Source organism: Paramisgurnus dabryanus, chromosome 1 (assembly GCF_030506205.2).
Source record: "Paramisgurnus dabryanus chromosome 1, PD_genome_1.1, whole genome shotgun sequence".
In the NCBI taxonomy this organism is placed as follows: Eukaryota; Metazoa; Chordata; class Actinopteri; order Cypriniformes; family Cobitidae; genus Paramisgurnus; species Paramisgurnus dabryanus.
The window spans coordinates 21,329,937-21,349,275 of NC_133337.1; the positions used below are offsets into that span (position 1 = coordinate 21,329,937).

Below are 19,339 nucleotides of genomic sequence, written 5' to 3' on the forward strand. Positions count from 1 at the left end.
TGTTGAGTGGCTTCGTGTATGGGGTTTCACAAAATGCTTTTGACGGCTGTACGTATGAGGCGCGCGTTCACGATTCGGACGTGCTCTGTACGCGGCGCGCACTCGAACGCAGGTGTGGACTGGTATTTATCGTGCACTGATATTGTACGGAGACGCAGGAAAGCGTTAAAAGCATTATAATGTGAGTATTTATTATTGCATTTCTGTGTTGTTGTTGGCGGCAACTTTGTAACTTATTGTAGGGGATTTTGTTAAAAAAAATAAGTGCTGCGCCGCGAGTTGACTGGATTTTTCTAGTTTCAGGAAGTTATGTTTGCTCATTTTTGTACAATATCTGTAATATAATTGTTCAAACGTTTCAACGCTTGGTCACTGACTAAATTAAGTTAGATTAAAGTTTTGTGAGAAAAAAGCCTAGTAATTTCAAATTTAGACAAAAATGAGGAACTTGCAAAGTTTGATATTTTGGTTATACAGTCAGTGCAATACATGTCAATGTAATATGTAATTTTAAAAGTTTTATCCAAACGTTATTTCCTGTTATATTCACTTTCAGTCACCGCATTTATTAAAGCATCGTCGCAAGGAATGCAAATTACGGTTTACGCTGTTACTCTGAGATCTTTGAAGTTTTACGTTACAGTATTAGCTGCATTGTCAAGTATATTACCATTTGACAGATAATGTTTACTAAAACGTCGCTGTATAAATATTTGGTTTTGTGTCATCGTGTTATTTTGGGTGCATTTGAAGCCAAATACATGCAAAAGATACATTACTGTAGATAAGGAACTATGAATGTCATAAAATCTTGCTTCTCTCTTTCTCTTTCCATCATTAGATGTGGAAGTCAGTGGTGGGGCACGATGTTAATGTAAAGGTGGAGACTGAGGGAGATGACTGGGAAACCGATCCAAATTTTGAGGTAAGCACAATGCATCTCAATATTAAACGTTCTCTATCAGACAGTTAGTAAAATATATCATTTTTTTATTGGGTTAAGGTCTTAAAACACTACAAATATTGTACTAAAAGTAAAAAACTGTAACCAGATGCTTTCATTCCTAAATAATGCCTGTCACAATCATGCATCTTTATTTCAGAATGATGTCTCAGAGCAAGAACAGAGATGGGGTGCCAAGACTATTGAAGGATCGGGACGTAAAGAGCACATCAGGTAATATGCATCAATAACTGTTTTTTATTTGCTTTGAGCAATAATATGAGAGACAATGTGTTCTTAGTCAAAACAAGTTGTTGAAATGGCCCCGCCTTGCACAGCAGAAGTAGGAAACAGGAAGTAGCATAAGTTGCATTTCCTAATATGGAGTGATTGTGCATTATGTTATTTTAGGGTCAGAATAAAGTTTCATTACACCACAAGGTTTTATACAGTGTCATAATGTAGAAATGTAAATAGGATTGCAATCACTGCAAAGAATTTTGGGTGGGTATGTGGAGTAACACATTGCAATGTGTAACATGTAGTAACATGCAACATGTCTGGGTTTGTGTGCAGTATTGCAGACCTGAGGAATAAGGTGTCTCATGAACATGAGGTGGTTAAGAAAAAAGAGATGGAGAATTGCCCTAAAGCCTCATACGGATATGGTGGAAAATTTGGAGTGGAAAAAGATAGAATGGACAAGGTTAGACCTAAAACCAATACAAAACTATTTGATCTGCTGTCTGAAGAAGTAACAGCTAACATCCTTAGTATTTTGGATCATGTATAGCTAAGAAATAAGTGTAAGAAACCTGTACACCTAAATTTTATCATTAAACGTTAAAAAAGTTCACCTCACCTGAATGCCATTGATTTTCACATGTTAAGAATCTTCAAATGAAAGACTGTGTTGAATTTTCCCAGGGTGCTTTAGGGCATGACTATGTGGCAAAGGTGGACCAGCACTCATCTCAGACGGATGCAGCAAAGGGTTTTGGGGGGAAATATGGAGTGCAGAAGGACCGCATTGACAAGGTAAGTAATATATTCTCTGCGCTTAAAATGCATCACTTTGTATTAATTTCAGAGATGTATTTGTAACTTTACAGTGTATCTTTCTTTTTTCATTCACAACAGTCTGCCATGAATTATGAATATAAAGGTGAAGTGCAGCAACATGCATCTCAGAAAGGTAATTATACACTTAAACATTTTACTGTGTAGATCAAAGACCTCAAATACTTCTGACTGGCCTGTCCACCTTATTTTTGACGTAAATGTGGGCGGCGCCATCTTTGAGCTCCTTTGTGTAAGACTTCCGGTGAACCACTTCAGCTAATTGTAGTCGTATTGCGAGGGACACGAGTGTGCCATTTTGACTGGCTAGTTGATATTTATTATGAAATCCAGGAAAACCGGCATAATTTGTGCAGTTAGGGGTCGCCATAATAGCTGGTACAAACACAGTAAATCTCTACAAAACATTTGTTTTAATGATAATACACGCACAAGAGCCCAATGTGTATGTGGCGCACGTGCACCCATTACTTGTAATTCACTCATCCATCAAGTAAAACGTTTTATAGACACTGCCAGTGAACAATAGATACAATAATTGTTGAAAAATATCTAATATTATGCTGATTTATTTATTTTGCTACTATATATTATTAGAAATTGCGATTACAGTACAGAATATATACAACATAAACTGTTTATTATTTAATGTTTATAATAGTTCTTAATGTGTGGGCAACCTTATTTTAAAGTGTAACTGTCTCTTATAATGTGCGTCTAACTTCTAAATGTCAACTTTTTGCTCTCACCAAGATTATGCCAAAGGTTTTGGTGGCAAGTATGGTGTGCAAAAAGAGAGGGTTGACAAAGCTGCGATGGGCTACGACTACAAAGGCGAGACTGAAAAACATCAATCACAGAAAGGTTTGTATCTCTGATACTGTTTACCATCCCAGTCTTCAGTTCATAGTGTTGCCTTTTTGGAGTAGTTATAAATCACATTTCTACGGTCTTCGTACAGACTATGCAAAAGGCTTTGGTGGAAAATATGGAGTGGAGAAAGAAAAAGTTGATAAGGCTGCATTGGGTTATGACTACAAAGGCGAAACAGAAAAACATCAGTCACAAAAAGGTATAATAATATAGTTTTTCTAAAATGTAACTCTTTTAAAAATGCATATATATATATATATATTAGGGCTGAGCATAGATTAACCTAGATTAATCTAATACAAAATAAAAGTAATTTTTTGCATAATATATGAGTTTGTGATGTGTGTAAATATTATGTATATTTAACACTCACACACATACATATATATACATTTAAGAAATGTTTTATTTAAATATTGTTTTTTTAATTAATATATCATTTAGAATATATAAAAATATAAATAAATATATACACATGTAAATACATGCTTAAATACATACATGAATGCGTGTGTATTTATATATACATAATAATTACACACAGCACAAACTCATATGTTATGCAAAAAAAGTACTTTTTTTGTATGAGATTAATCTAGATTAATCTATGCCCAGCTCTAATATATGTATGTATGTATGTATGTTTGGACAAATGCTATGTAATGATCCATGTCAAATGAATCCACAACTCTTAGGTCCCTATCTTGCACCCAGCGCAATTGATTTTGTTAGTGACGCATGTATCATTTGTATTTTTCACCGGCGCACAGCGGGTTTTTCCCTCCACAAACGCACGTTGGCAAACTAGGGAATGAACTTGCGCTCCCTGGGCGGTTCAGCGCAAAAAAAGAGGCGTGTTCTGGCGCAAACCATCCCTGATGCTATTTTGCAGTTTCAAAAAACAATTGCGCTACTGACCAAAAAAAAAACTAGTCTAAAGTCAATGGCGTGTTGGTGCGTGGTTCATTATGCTATTTTAAGGGCGCATGCTTGACCATAATGTATGCGTGCACAACACGCACACACTTTGCTTATCTAATCTACACAGATGCAACAGTTATTTTTGCAAATCATAAATTGTTACAATAAAAATATTAACACATGAGATAAGGGGAATCATAGTGGTGAGCATTGTGGTGATAGTTTTTTATTTATTGTGTGGCTGTGTTAAAAAATTCTCATGCAAATAACGATTAAAATATTTTCATAATTTTGTTTTGTGGCTGTATTACGTTTATTTTATGTAAATAATAATTAAAATGGGTCACACTTTATGTTACGGTATCACTGTTACAGTGTAATTACACATTTAAGTACTAAGTAATAATCATTAATAACATGTACTTACTATAGGGTTGGGGTTAATTAGGGTTTGGTTTAAAGGGAATGTTGGATAGCGTTCTGATTTGTTTATTTGACGTTACGCCGAAACCACACCTATGAATAATGAACCTACTTCAGACCAACCCCTTATTGATTTGTGCCTGGCGCAAGAGTTATTTCTCCCGCCGGGAAAATAGCAACAGCGCCCAAGATCCGCCCACAAAGTCACTTGCACTTTGCGTTTCGCACTTGCGTTTCAGATCGTTAAAATAGGGCCCTTAAAGGCATAGTTCACTCAAAAATTAAAGTTTTGTCATCATTTACTTACCCTTGTGTTGTTAAAAACCTGTATGAGTTTCTTTATTCTGTTGAACACAAAAGAAGATATTTTAATAAATGATGGTGATCACACAGTTGATGGTACCCATTGACAAACAATGGTAGTCAATGTGTACGCACTCAACTTGGGGAAAGTAAATGATGACAGAATGATGCATTGCACAGATTATGGCTTTAGTATAAAATATGGTGTTGTGTGGAAGAGAGTGTGTTATGTATACAGATACTATAAACAAGTCAAGCACAGAACATTAATGATGTTCATATAACAATATGTGATATTTTAAAGTTACTGGCTGTAAAATATTAAGTTGTGTTTTTCTGTAAAGCCACATAAATGCACATCTTTTTCAGACTACGCCAAGGGCTTTGGAGGCCGTTATGGAGTCGAGGCGGATCGAATGGATAAGGTACATTTAAGAGACACAACAGATTAATTATTTGCTGTCAAAAATTTCTCAGTCAATGTGTAATGTTTTTCCTGCATAGAGCGCAGCTTCATTTAATGAAATGGAGTCACCATCATCATCATATGAAAAACCAAAAGCTTATGAGGCCTGTGAGTGTCTGTTATATTATAATAAATGAACAATAATACATGACCCAGTCTGTGGAGACCCAGCTAAAGAGATTTTTTGTGATTTGTGACCCTGGACCACAAAACCAGTCATTAGGGACAATTTTTTAGAAATTGAGATTTATACATCATTGAAAAGTTGAATAAGCTTTCCATTAATGTATGGTTTATAAGCACAATATTTTGCTGAGATAAAAGTATTTGAAAATATGGAATATGAGGGTGCAAAAAATCTAAATATTGAGAAAATCACCTTTAAAGTCCTTCGCAATACAAATAACTAATGATAAATATATATTTTTATATATTTACAGTAATAAATGTACAAAATATTTTCATGGAACATAATCTTTAATGATTTTTGCCATACAAAATCGATAATTTTGACCCATATAATGTATTGGTATCTATCGCTAATATACCCGAGCAACTTAAGACTGGTTTTATGGTCCAGGGTCACATTTATTTGTCAAAATACTGAGGTTAATATACTGTAGACACTTGCTGATCTTCTCCTCGTGTTTTTAGCAAGTGTAGGAGCTGGAAACCTAAAGGCTCGATTTGAGAACATGGCAAAGGCCTCAGATGACGAGAATAAAAAAAGAGCTGAAGAGGAGAGAACCAGAAGACTCGCTAGAGAGAAACGTGAACAGGAAGAGGCACGACACAGGCAACAGGTTCATATGCCTTTTAAATACATGAACTTGCACAGTCCACTTAAATAGATAACAAAAATAACCTGCCCACGTACCACAGCCTTTATTTTAAAGAGCACCTATTATCCGATTTACATTTTAAAATTTCCTTTGGTGTATGCAAAAGGTACATACCCTTAAGTAAATGATGACACGATTTATCGTCTCCAACGTAAATCTCTTTCCTTGGGCTACAACAAACACGCCGATTGTAGGCAACAGTTTACTTCCTGGGATTGGTGATGTAGACAAGACCGACATTATCACAATTCCTCCCGCTTGGACTCACGGCCTGTAAGTTAACTCCTGTTAGCATTGCATTGTGACCGAATCTTTCAAACATGGTAAGCAACGTCACATTTCTGGCTGACATCAGAGGTATGGAGGCCAATCACAACGTACAGATTAGCTGGCCAATCAGGGACACAGAGCTTTTCGAATCTGTGCATTTCAGAAAGAAAGTTAAATCTTTTTTAACCTGCATCATAAACCATGCGAACACATTGTATTATACCAAATACACAAAATAACGTTTTTGGCAAAAAATAGGTGCTCTTTAATCTAGTATAGCAGTACAGTATTACAGCTTAACTAAATCCCAAATAATGTTTTGATGCTGGTTATGATCTTATTTAAGGAGCAGAGCAGACAAGAAGAAGTGGAGGAGAGCGAGAAACCTCCTCCTGTGCCGGCTCCACAGAAATTCAAAAAACTTCCACAGATTCCCAGAGATGAACCTGAGCCAGAACCACAGGCAAGAGCACACATAGCCTTTACATAGTTAAACATTATCATAAGTTTTTGTATTTATTGTTTCTTACTATAACCAGAATGAAACATGGTGATATTTAAAAGATATGATCATTAAATAGTGAATTTAAAAACAATATTTTTTTACAGATTTACTGTTTTCTGCATAAAATCATCCTACACAATAAAAAGAACATTCTGTGAAAATATAACCTTGATATCTTTAATATTGTCTGAATAAGGCCATGTCAATAATCGATGTAAAGTCATTGATTGAAATCAAACTTTGATGTTCCTGTTTTTATAATTAAAATTATGGGGGTTTACAGACAGGGACAGATATGTAGCTTAACTTGTTTTAAATCCCAAATAATCTTTTTATGCTGGTGATGATCTTTTTTAAGGAGCAGAGCAGATATGAAGAAGAGGAGGAGAGCGAGAGACCTCCTCCTGTGCCGGCTCCACAGACCTTCAGAAAACTGCCAGAGATTCCTAGAGATGAACCTGAACCAGAACCACAGGCAAGACTTCACAGAGCCTTGCATAGTCAAACATTCATAATTTTAAAAGGATACGATCATTATAATATATGAAGAGTTTGGTTCCAAAACGCAATAAATCCATTTTGACTAATTTCGGTAAAACCATGTTTTCTATACCAAGAAAGTGACTAGATGAAAACCACTATTTTCGGTTACAAACTTTCACATAGGTTATAATTAGGGATGGGAATTGATAAGAATTTAACGATTCCGATTCCATTATCGATGTTGCTTATCGATCCGATTCCTTATCGATTCTCTTATCAATTCTCATTGGGTGAGGGAATAAGCACAAATTTGCATGTTTGTATTAACTCGCTTTAATATCTGTTCAGAAGACACAGAACAGAGTATACACAAATTATGTGTAGCAACATCAGAACCAACTTAAAAGTAGGTGAGCTACTTCTTAAAGTAAAGTCCAGGGACCTATAGCCTAGGGCAGTGTTTCTCAACCAGTAAATGTGTGATCGGACTAGGAATTAATTAAACTGAACTAGACTGACATAAAACATGCCACTTTTGGTCATGCATGCATTTGTTATTTTCTTTTAAAGACATGATGCTGGACAAAATACAGCAAATTAACCTACCGAAATGCAGAGACATCTACTGTGGCAAACGGATGCAAACCCTTTACCACAAACTTAGTCACTGCTCGGCAGAGGTGGACACTACTTGAGTATTTTAGTTTCATTTTCCAAGCATCTGTGCTTTATCAGAGTGTTGTCTTGGGGAAAAAATTACTTTACTAAAAATGTTCACTAAAGCATAGAATCATACTGTGTATTTATATTGCATATTAAAATTGATTGAATACATAATTACATAAAAATTGTGTACTTTTACTTTTCTTGAGTAAAAGTACTTTTTACTTAAGTAAAAGTAAAAAACATTACTAGATTTTTAATGTACTTTAATATTAAATATAAACCAAAAACTTGAAATTATGAAATGTGGTGGAGTTAAAATTATGATAATATGCTTTGGAATGTATGTTTTCAAAAAAATACAAAAACACTGATAAAATACAAATACTTGAAAATGTACTTTTAAGTAGAAATACTTAAGTAGTGTCCGCCTCTACTGCTCTGTGAAATGTGTTTATCCTCGCCTCGGTCATTTAGTTCCTCCCTGCCTCTGTAAACTGAGTAGCTGGAGGTGCACGAGAGATACTTTCTGCAGCCTCTGAGCCAGTGTGAGAGCCAGTCAGACTCAATATGATGGACAATGACAACGGAGATTATCCGTATAGTAAAAGTTTACATAATGAAATGGCGCTCACATTAACATTAACACATTACCTTCTGCATTAATAACAGATGACGTCCCGTTAGCTCCGCTGGTGTTTGACTCGCTGCTGTTATTGTGTAATAGTGTGTCAAACACGCGACAGTCCTGCAACCTCCTGCAACGCGACCGTATTGTCGTATGTTCGCGTGAAATATAAGTTATTGATTCAACTGTTTCAGTGTTTCGCGAAGCCTCGCTCTGCCCACCACTAAATATAACCAAACTTTGGATCGTTCTGCCTCGATGCAATGTTTGCTGCGTTCTAAACCAAAACAACACAGCGTGTATGTGACGTCATGACACATTTGCAACGAGCGCGAGCGGAACCGATAAGCGGAATCGTTAAGCAGGCATGCTTACGATTCGAAGGAATCGATTCACTGGGAACCGGTTCTTAAGTAGAACCGGTTCTCGATTCCCATCCCTAGTATAATAACATTTAAAATTCTAATACATAATTAGATTTTCAAAGAGTTATTATAAAAAACCTGTTGAATCAATATATAAATGTGCATTCATCTTTGCCATGTTATATTAATTTAGTTGACTAGTGGTATACACCAATAAAAAAAAATCAAAACATTAATGGCATTCATCAAAACACTTACTTGTCATATTAAGAAAACGTCATCACTTAACTTTTTTGACAGCGATCAGCTGTAAAATGTTTTGGTCGTGCTCAGTTTACGTTGACTTCGAGTAAAATGATGGAAAGTTTTTCATAAGATCCCCTGGGGTCAATGTGTTAGCATGACAGAAGCTTGATGTGGTCAAGAAAACAAGCAACAGCCGACATTTTTCCATCTCCCAAATGCCTCTCGTGTAAATTATTATTAGATTTTGATGGCTTACGTTTCTTCCCCGCTACAGAAAACCACCACAGGTTTATCAATGCCATCAAAAGTAAGTATTATTTTGTTTTTTTTGTTGGTTGATCACAAAGTACAAAGTAGATGAGGAAAACTAGGTTCTGTGTGTATTCAACACCCCGCCATTGTTGTTTACAGTGTGTGGAATGCTGCGCGGTGATTGGTTGAGCGGATTTATTGCATTCTGCAGAGAAGAAGGACTGCCGTTTATCGCGTTTCGGGTAGTTGATAGAATAACATGACGGATATCGGATTTTTCGTAAAATTACGAATTTACTTTTTAATACTGACCTGATACAATACTGATTTTGGTGGTAACTCGTTTAAAAAAAGCCATTTATCACGTTTTGGGACCAATCTCTTCATATGACCCAGTCTGTGGAAACCCAGCTGAAGTAATTTTTTACTGATTTTCTTCATAAAATCATCCTATAATGTAAAGAACATTGTGTGAAAATGTAACATTGATATCTTTAATGTTGTCTGCCATGTCAAAAATTGCTTTGATGCACCTAATTTCATAAAACATATTTATAGTTTACAGTTGTACACACAGTACTGTATGCAGTATTTGCTCTCATCTACTGCTTTGTGGGTGCTTACAGGTGGAGGAACCACCTGACTATGAGGAACCACCATCTCTGCCACCACGCTCAGCTGATCTGTTAGAGGAAAACGACTACGATGAAGCAGCTCCTCCACTACCACCACATGAGGAAGATTATGAGGATATTGAATCATACATTCCCGCAGGTTTGACAAAACATTAACATTATACATATTTTATGATGTCTGTTTTAACGTAAATTGCAGGATTGGATTTTTTCAATCAATAGAAGAGAAAATATATTATTTATTTATGATTAGGAATGCTTTTGGGTTTTAAAGGGATAGTTTACTGAAAAATAAAATGTTACTCCTGCATGATTGGCTGACTGTGCTACATGAGACAAGAAAAAAAATTCACCTGGGTATAAATAAGCCAATGCCTGACGAATCCTGTTGTTCAGTGAAAGAATATCATGCAATTTAGGTCAATTATTCCATTAGTAATAATGAATATTCGTCTCGTCTAGCTGCTGAAAATGACTATGAAGATATTAGCGTGGGACAGACAGCCACGGCCATTTATGATTACCAGGGAGGTACGTACAACCAGTATTTTCATGTTTTCCTTTTCAGAATTGTCTATAGACTCAGTAACTAATTTAATGAAGCCTACTGAGTGTTTTTGAATATAAATCTCTTGCAGAAGCCAGCGACGAACTCTCCTTCATGCCTGATGACATCATCACTAACATTGAGATGGTGGATGAGCATTGGTGGAAAGGATCTTGTCATGGGCACAATGGCTTGTTTCCTGCCTCCTTTGTGCAGCTTAATAGTTAATCATTCATGATTGCTATACACTTTCCAAAGCAAGGGCTGTGTTAACATAGCATATTAACATGCTACTAATCCTGCAGTCAGGATACAGTGCACTATACAATATGTAAATAGCGTGCATGGAACAAAGTTTTGACCTGCTACATTTGCTAAAATGTACAGTATACGACAGAATGCAGTTAGCCGAGTAATATATCCTATAAGACAGTGTTGTTCATCATGACTTGACCTTATCATAGTTTGATCTATAATCATCATTTGATCCGAAATTGAATTAACAATGCTAAAATGTGTTTTTTCTTATATGTCAACTGAAAAACTGTCCCATTACAATCCAAATGCCAATTGTTTCACTTACTATTAAAGGGTGAGTTCACCCAAAAATGTGGTCATCAGACAAAGAAATTTATGCAGGTTTGTTACAACATGAGAGCGAGTAAATCGCTGCGTTTCCATTGCAGATTTGCATAAAACTTGATCGTTATTTTTTACATGTCAATAAAAAGACTATTGCGAAATGACAGCATTTCCATGATACGCGAATGGAATTTTTTTCCTCTTGAAACTATTCATTTCAAACATCACATCGACTGATGTTAGTAGGTTTACCAATTTCACATCCACCGCACTAGGCATTATTTTTTTAACCCAAGGAGACGTAAGCGTATTATCCAAACATTAATGCCAAGTAAAGCCCCTTATACTTAGGAGTGGCAACGTATGGGTAAACATACTTTGAGGTAATAGTACATTATTTTAAATCAAAAAGAGCTGTAGGAGTGTTTTAGCAAACATTATTGGCAAGGAAAGCCTCATACTTGGGATCAGACATGTATTGAGGTGTTTCTGGGAGGTTTTAATTCATACCACGTCATCTTTAAATAATATGTTTGTTACTTACTTGCATCATGTGACCTGAAAATGTGAATAAACTGTTTTCATTGAAGTTTTGCGAAATACTTTTCCACATTGCCTGAAAAACCACCTTAGGCGAGCATAAAACTTTTTTGGATATATGGGAGTTTTTTTTTTATTTGGCAGTATTTTCAATTTGCGCAATTTAAAGGGTAATGGAAACGCAGTTAAGGATGAGTTTTCATTTTTGGGTGAACTAACATTTTGAAGAAGGAAACATAGGTACTATGCACAGTAACAAGTCTGAATGTACGCAAAACAAAAATTGCATATTTCAATTTACATACAGTCGCAAAATACAGACATGTACACAATGGCATTTAACATAATTTGCTGTTTACTTGTTTGTAGTTTTAAAAAGCCTTAAATGCAAAGGTATTGTATTCTGCCTTAGAAATACACCTGCAATTGTACACCAGGTGGGTCTATATACTGTATTGAGCCATTGGCTTACGCTGGCACCTTCAATAATTCAAACAGTGTTTCTTCATTGACCGATTCAATGTTATGCATTCCTTCACAAAATAAAGGCACAAACATGAAAGCATATTGTATTTATTATGATGAAAACACATGCTTAATCATAATTATTCTTTTAAACTTCAAAATCAAGCAGACCAAAACAATGATGTGGTCAAAATAGAGAAAACATGTATATTTTTTACGGAAATATATAGTCGGACAGTTGGCATGTTAAATCAAGAGGACTCGCAGTGTTAAAATGGACCAGTAAATTTAACAGCCTCTACTTCTGGTACATTCACAATCCGTAAACAGTACTTGCCAGTAATATATAATCATCACATTTAGCAAGTATTTGTCTGTATAAACAGTCCACAGAAATATACAAATTGCACATCATCACAATAATGCACAGCAATGATCCTGTACAGCGGTTACAGGAATGTAACTTGTCCATACGCAAAGACGTCGGTTTATCTACCAGGCTTTTCCTTTCTTAGGTTTTCCTTTCTTGCTTGTACGTTTAGCTTTGACCTTTTTCATCTGCCTCTGGTTCATCCAGCCAGGATATTGTCCTTGATTATCCAGCATTGTCTTTTTATTGCGTTTAGTATCTAAATCCATCTTACCAACATCTGCTGCAAAACATCAACAGAGATACACATTTAGGCTGAATGCATGTATTAAGAAAATACTACTATAATATATAACCATATCTGTGAAATGTAATATCAAGGTACTTTCACATAATGTTCTTTACATCATGTATGATTATTTCATGTAGAAAACATTTAATCACAGAAAATGACTTGAGCTGGGTTTTTACAGGCAGGGTTTTACATAACTGAATTAAACTCATACAAATGAATATCTGAAAAATCTCACCATCGTCCTCTTGCATGTCTACGTCTTGTGGTTTCTCTTTCACCTTCTCCGCTGGCACCACTGTGGCAATCTCAGCTACATCTTTCATGGTGATCTCTCCTTTTTCTCCCTGGCCCAGCACGGTTTTAAGTCGTGCCAACTCTTTGGGGGCATTCTTCTTTCTTTTCTCTGCCCTCATCTTCCTCTTCCACTTGCTGCGTAAACTCTTCGCCATCCTGACAAAAACTAAAGGGGGAAAATGAGTGAGGCGCATAGAAAACAAACTCCAGTCCCAACAACTGCTTGATCCTTTTAATGTTAGGCCACTGTTTCTTAATCTTATTTATAAAGACCCACACAGCAGAACAAGTTCCAGATCTCTACTGTTTTTCATGTTAGTATTTAATATTTTTAAATTCATAAGCTTATATATCGTACTATGTTGCGTGAATTGAATAAGACAGGACGTCAGAAACAGGATTGAGATAGATCGTGTATTTTCATTCTTTATAACTGTTGCCATCAACAGCTGATCACCTTTCTTAGTATGAGCTTTATGTGTGAAATATACTAGTATATAACGAACCAAATGATTTAGAAATTAAAATCATTTAAGAGCATTTCACCTACAAATTCGTGATATTTTGTATTCAGTAAAGTTAACCACCTCCAATTCGATCGCTAAACGCATTCCCCTTTCATAAATGTTAAAACAGCGATTATTTCAGGCACATTTATTGACAAGTTTCGATTTAAGTATTGAATTCTGCATCTTTAAAGCTATTTATATTCACATATATAACATAAACTTACTTCAACGTTCACACCACTTCTGATAACACGTGTATCGACTGTGCACAAATGTCGTTAAGCAGTTTCATCCCGTTTACGACACTTCCTTTTTTGCGACCCAGCTTCGTGCATTAACGGCAACTGTTGTCGCCAAATCCATAGATATGTATATAAAGGCTAGATGGCTCAAGGCGGAGTCAGCTGTGTCGTCACTTGGCTGCCATCTTAGGTCAGTGCTGCCATAGTGCTGCTCCCTGCTGCTGTGGACGGAAGGTGAGTGACATACGCCAACTAAAATGCTCGTAACTTGCTGAATTCTTGACGGATTTACAAACGGTTTGGTTTTTTACAAACGTTATTAACGTGGCTATAATTCTGGATGCTTTAACATGTTTCATGAATTTTTTATTTATTTTTAGTATACGTATTCAGTGTCATAGGTACATCTTTGACGTTTATAACAAACCAATCCGTTTGAAAATCGGTAAAAAATTAAGCAAGTTATGGTCATTTAAAAGTTCCTGCATCATTAAAACTCAATGCTACGAGTGAGCGAGCGCCCTGTCCTAAGATGGCCGCCAAAATGCGGACGTTCCACTCAATTGGCCATAAGCGCGGACGAGCCATCTAGCCTTTATATACATATCTATGGCCAAATCGACCGCTACTGCCTACTGGCGCGGTCGAGCCGTGGGGCCGCCATCTTAGGTCGGTCACCCGCTCACTCAGTGTAACCTGTATGACAGGTGGAATGAGCTATCAGCGCATTTAATTAATCATATCTCAGTGAATACCGAACTGATTTTCACACGTTTTTTTTTTTGCTGCAAAGGTCATTCATGGAGCTATGATACAGGACAAATGGTTCGGCGTATTTTAACCCCTTATGTGCCGCAAATCCCGCGGTAAATCCTGTCCAGAATCAGTTTGACGCAGGCGCGCACATGCAACATAGTTTTTTCCACAAGAAGGCATTTAAGGGATATTGTATTCATTCACGGTAAACTTATTAGACAGATTTGTTTTACCACAGAAATAATTTCAGGGACATGAAATATTAAATTGTGATTTTCAAAAATAAAACGTTTAAAAAAAATGTTTTCAGTGTGTGTATCTGTTCTTTTTGAACATTTCCATCTCATTTGAACAAAACCATGATAATATTGATAACCGTGATAACTTTGGACACTATAATCATGATATGAAATTTTCATACTGTCCCATCTCCCAAAAGCATTTGATGCAACTAATTGAGGCCTCTCCTCCAAAGGTGTCCATTAAATAAAACTTTCTGGCCTCCTTCACTACAGCTTTCAGCTTATTTCAGCCTTGTTAGTTTTATTTTTTGGATGAGTATTTTATTTTTTACAACAATATACAAAATCAAAGGTAGAAAAAATAGGGAAAAGCATATTTTAAGATACAAAAAAATTAACTGGATCCCATTAAAATCTTTTAAAAGCTTAATTTTAAATCAAAATAGTATTTATTGTATATTGTTAGTTCTTTGTCATGTATAGGTTACCCAATATTTTTGATTAAATATTTTCTTTTTTTCCGAATTGCAGTTTATCTTTTTGTTTATTAAGTAAATCTACACTCGATTTTTATGTGTTGAATGTAATTGATATTGCTTGTAATCTGTTGCCACACTTTTATTGAGAAGCGTTTTTTATTTGGGCACAAGCCCACGGGACTGCGGGTACAGAGGGGACCCTGAGCCAGACAAGGTGACACAACAAGCTAGGTACAGTAGCTCTTCAGTCCAGGATATTATCATCTGTGAATTATTTTGCTGTAAACTGAAGTAATAGACCTTTCAATATAGTTTGAATTTGCACACTGGAAAAACTGTAGAGTGCTAGTGTTCATTTTTCATAACCTACATGAACTTTTGTGTGTTTATGGATAAAGCCCAGGCTTCCGATTACCACACTATGACATTACCATATAAGGAGGGGAAGTTAGGGAAGAAATGAAAGTTGACTGTGAGGATGACACATTAAAGTAATCTTTTATGGGATGGATAAGGTCATCCGAATTAGGAGTTTTTTATGCAAACACAGTAAAGGTTATATAATATATTTTATTTAAGTGACATACAATAGAATGTAACAGGTGAACATCCTCATTATATGTACACTATTTACAATAATTACATATAAATATAATACAAAATATACAAATATATAAATATAATACAATATATTAATAAAAATAATAAATATAATACAATATTTTTAAGGTCTGGTGTAGTCTGGTCTTCTGAATCCAGTGTGGTGTCCAGCACTTTTGTGTCCAACCTTGAGAAAGAAAACAAAGAAAAATCTTTATTTACTCTTCTGTTTACTTAGTCATTATATTTATGATACGATCAAGCGTTCAACTAGAAAATCTGTGAACTAAACATTGTCCCCTGTTCACTTCAACACCTCTATTCAGACTCTGCCTACTCTGTCTGTAACGCTACCTCAAGACAAACAGCAATGGTGAACAGAAGCCCCTGCCTGACTTCATTCTGGATTAAACCATCTGTGCTGTAAGATCTGCTGTAATGAGGGTCGTTTGGCTGGATCACGTGCTAGACACTGTCTTATAAGACTACGACATTCTGTAAAGATGAGAGCTGGTTAGTCATAACCGCATCACATAACTTAATGCATACATAACTAAACTGTGGCTACTATGAGGATTATTTACTTTATATAAATAAGAAGCCTCTGACTACATTATTTAAACCTCCATGTTCAGAGAGTCGTACTGTTTAACCTTTGCTATACTTGCTAGATTGGATTCTTTATTGTAACTGTACGTTTTCAAGATTTCTGTGATTTTCTTTTCAATAGTGCTATTCATTTACCTTCGGATAAATTGGGATTAGCAAACTGGACTTCTTTGGATTTCACGTACGACTTGTATCCATTAACCATTTCGTACAGGACCATTCCTAGACACCAGACGTTTGCTGGGATGGCGTGAAACTTGGAGTTCCTTCTGACTTCCGGTGGAAAGAAATCTTTTACCCCTGTAAGCAAAGCATTTTTCAGAGTCGAGCAAATCTGTAAAAGTGATTTTTCCACATTGTGCTATTGGAAAACAAAATGCCAGCTCACCAATGTACTTGTGACTTTTGTAGGCGCCATAAGTATATAGCTGACCACAACCGAAGTCAATCAGCTTGGTGTCTAACGTCTTTGTGTTGACTAGGAAGTTGCCTGGATGGATGTCGCTGTGAAAGACTTCGTGGTCATAGCAGTTTATTACTGCCTGTACTGTTTGACGCATTATTACACGAGCGGTTTCTTCACTCAGTGTACGATTGCATTTGATGATGTGGTTCAAGCTTACGCAGGGTTGAGGGTACTCCATAATAATGATGATTTCGTTTGAGTCTATGAACCACTCCAACATTTTTATGGCATATGGACTTATGGGAGGTTCATTCATCTTAATCAGTAGTGCCACTTCTACAGGCAGAGGTTTGGAATGTCCCGGCTAACGAAAGAAGCGAAAAAAGAGAACATTTAAGAAACAATTTATATTATCACAAGCAATTATATGTTCAGTAAGATTGGCCACTCACAATAACAATGGTCTGCCTATTCAACCGCCTGGACATGATTTTTATGGCAACCTGCAAAAGAAAAACTGAGTTAACAAAAAAGTTCTCATACATGACATTTAATCTATATTGTAGTGATCATATTGTATATCGCAGTGTATATAGTGTTTCTTGAATTTGGTAAGAGCACACTACCTCTTGGCCATCAGAAATGCGGATACCAGTACAGACCAATCCAAATCCTCCTTCTCCCAGCAATTTGCCAAACTTATAGTAAGACTCTACTTTTCCTGGCAACACATGATAATATTGTCTATGAGTTTCATTTGAATGTCTTGCATGAACCACAATTGCGACGTGATAAAATTAAACCTTAACTAAAAAAGTTATATCAGACTCACCCTCTGTAGGCTCAAAAAGAGCTTCATTAGAGGTACTCGTGTTTGGCTGCATTGGCTCCACTTTATTCTTAAAACAGCGTTTTAAGGTTTGCTTTGTTTTCTTCCACTTCCTCTTAAAAAACCCACGGATTCCCGTCTGCTTTTTCTTTGTGGCAATTTCATCTTAATCGAAGAGCAAAACGTAATTAGTAAAAAAAAACATCTCTGATCACAGATTAAATGTGAATTATTTGTTGCAGCTTGTATTTGGCTCATTTCATCTTACCTTTCATGCCATGATCACTGTCCAGTCTTGTGGGTTCTACCTTTGCACTGTTTTCAACAGTGAATGTTTTGTACAAGCTCTCACTGGAGCTGCTTTCAGTTGACAGACTAGATTCTTCCGACTGGCACGAGAAAGAATCGCTGCCAAGGCCAAACAGCTTCAGTCTGTCAACCACTTTCCTCTGATCAGCTCCGCACTCATCGACGGGAAAAACTAGTGTTTGCTCTAAATCGAAGAGCAAAACGTAATTAGTAAAAAAAAGATCTCTGATCACAGATTAAATATAAATTATTTGTTGCAGCTTGTTTTTTGCTTATTTCATCTTACCTTTAATGCCTTGATCAACAATGTATGTTTTGTTAGAGCGTTCTCTGGAGCTGCTGTCATTTGACGGATCAGGGAAAGAACCGCTGCTTAAGGTAAACAGCATTGGTGCTGGCTCACCAATAACTCCGCACTCATCGACGGAGAGGGACAAGCTGTACGAATGGTACGTGCTGTCCGAATGGGACTTGTCCGAATGGGACCTGACGTCCGCTCCAGAAATGAGATCTGCGTCAGAAGTTTGGCCTGGCATAGACCAAACCCCAGCTGCACTGTCATTAATAACCGGACGTGCATCGGATGTAGCGTCGAACCAGCAGGGACCCGAAGGCCCTTGCTCGAGGCTTGATGCACACGGGACAGACAGCCCTGGATTAAATGAACTTGTGTCCGGTTGTAGTGGTGGAACAAAGGGCTCCACTTTGCGGCGGCTGAGGAAATGGCGCTTTGCAGCCATCCAAGTTCCTTTGATGAACCCGCAGATCCCTGCGCCATTCCTCCCTTCACCACGTTGTTCTGAAACAGAGAACCAAACATTTGTACATTAGAAGAAATTTAAGCTGTTATGGTGACTACATGTATACTGTATTCTTTTCAATGCTATTGTTGTGTAGGTTTTGCTATTTGTATTGGAAAATGGATTTATATGAACATGTTTATACTCATCCAATGTGATGTATGTTATCTATTGTTGTATTTTGCCGTTTTACACCTCTTCCATTTAAAATGTTTAAAGACAGTTCTGTTTTGAGTACTTAAGTGTTAAGGTTTCTGCATAGCTGAATATCTGAGTTTAGTGAGGGCAGCACATAACTAATATCAGAATAAATGTTCCTCTCACCCTTTGGGCTGTCATCCAACTTTCTGCTAGTGGAGGGCAATGAATCCCGTGATTGGATGTTATTCAGATCAGGGACACGACCACCTCGAACACTAGCTTCCAGTCCCTCTGTTTTGTTGAGGGACGGACCTGCTGAGGACGCAATGTTAAGTACTTGTTGGTTAACCTAGCACAATGAAGACCTGACCCCATTTTAATATTTACAGATGTTAGATTTAACTGTGCGAAAATTAACCCATTTAC

General features: G+C 36.5%; 3 protein-coding genes across 4 annotated transcripts; 1 reads left to right on the forward strand and 2 right to left on the reverse strand.

Annotated features, from left to right (window-relative positions):
* The first annotated feature begins 48 nt into the window (after positions 1–48).
* Positions 49–12,129, forward strand: hcls1 (hematopoietic cell-specific Lyn substrate 1). Its single transcript, XM_065268407.1, has 16 exons — positions 49–181; positions 842–925; positions 1,104–1,177; positions 1,520–1,649; positions 1,871–1,981; positions 2,084–2,138; positions 2,777–2,887; positions 2,985–3,095; positions 4,913–4,968; positions 5,048–5,117; positions 5,664–5,812; positions 6,468–6,584; positions 6,985–7,101; positions 9,890–10,037; positions 10,361–10,429; positions 10,537–12,129. Exons 2-16 carry the CDS (start codon positions 842–844, stop codon positions 10,671–10,673), a joined length of 1,539 nt encoding a protein of 512 aa, XP_065124479.1. The 5' UTR covers positions 49–181; the 3' UTR covers positions 10,674–12,129.
* On the reverse strand, positions 12,125–13,853 carry llph (LLP homolog, long-term synaptic facilitation factor). 2 transcript variants are annotated; one of them, XM_065268409.1, is made up of 3 exons: positions 13,725–13,853; positions 12,933–13,157; positions 12,125–12,682 (listed from the first exon to the last, which is right to left on the reverse strand). In XM_065268409.1, the coding sequence occupies exons 2-3, from the start codon at positions 13,144–13,146 to the stop codon at positions 12,525–12,527; spliced, it is 372 nt and encodes a 123-aa protein (XP_065124481.1). In that variant the 5' UTR covers positions 13,147–13,157; positions 13,725–13,853; the 3' UTR covers positions 12,125–12,524. The 2 variants fall into 2 exon arrangements, with proteins under 2 accessions (XP_065124481.1, XP_065124480.1); XM_065268408.1 differs by having other exon boundaries at positions 12,125–12,685.
* Positions 13,854–16,216: 2,363 nt separating this feature from the next.
* LOC135750523 (serine/threonine-protein kinase pim-2-like) lies at positions 16,217–17,938 on the reverse strand. Its single transcript, XM_073814939.1, has 7 exons — positions 17,932–17,938; positions 17,667–17,828; positions 17,461–17,555; positions 17,287–17,337; positions 16,817–17,198; positions 16,564–16,728; positions 16,217–16,314 (listed from the first exon to the last, which is right to left on the reverse strand). The coding sequence occupies exons 1-7, from the start codon at positions 17,936–17,938 to the stop codon at positions 16,217–16,219; spliced, it is 960 nt and encodes a 319-aa protein (XP_073671040.1).
* Between the last annotated feature and the right edge of the window lie 1,401 nt (positions 17,939–19,339).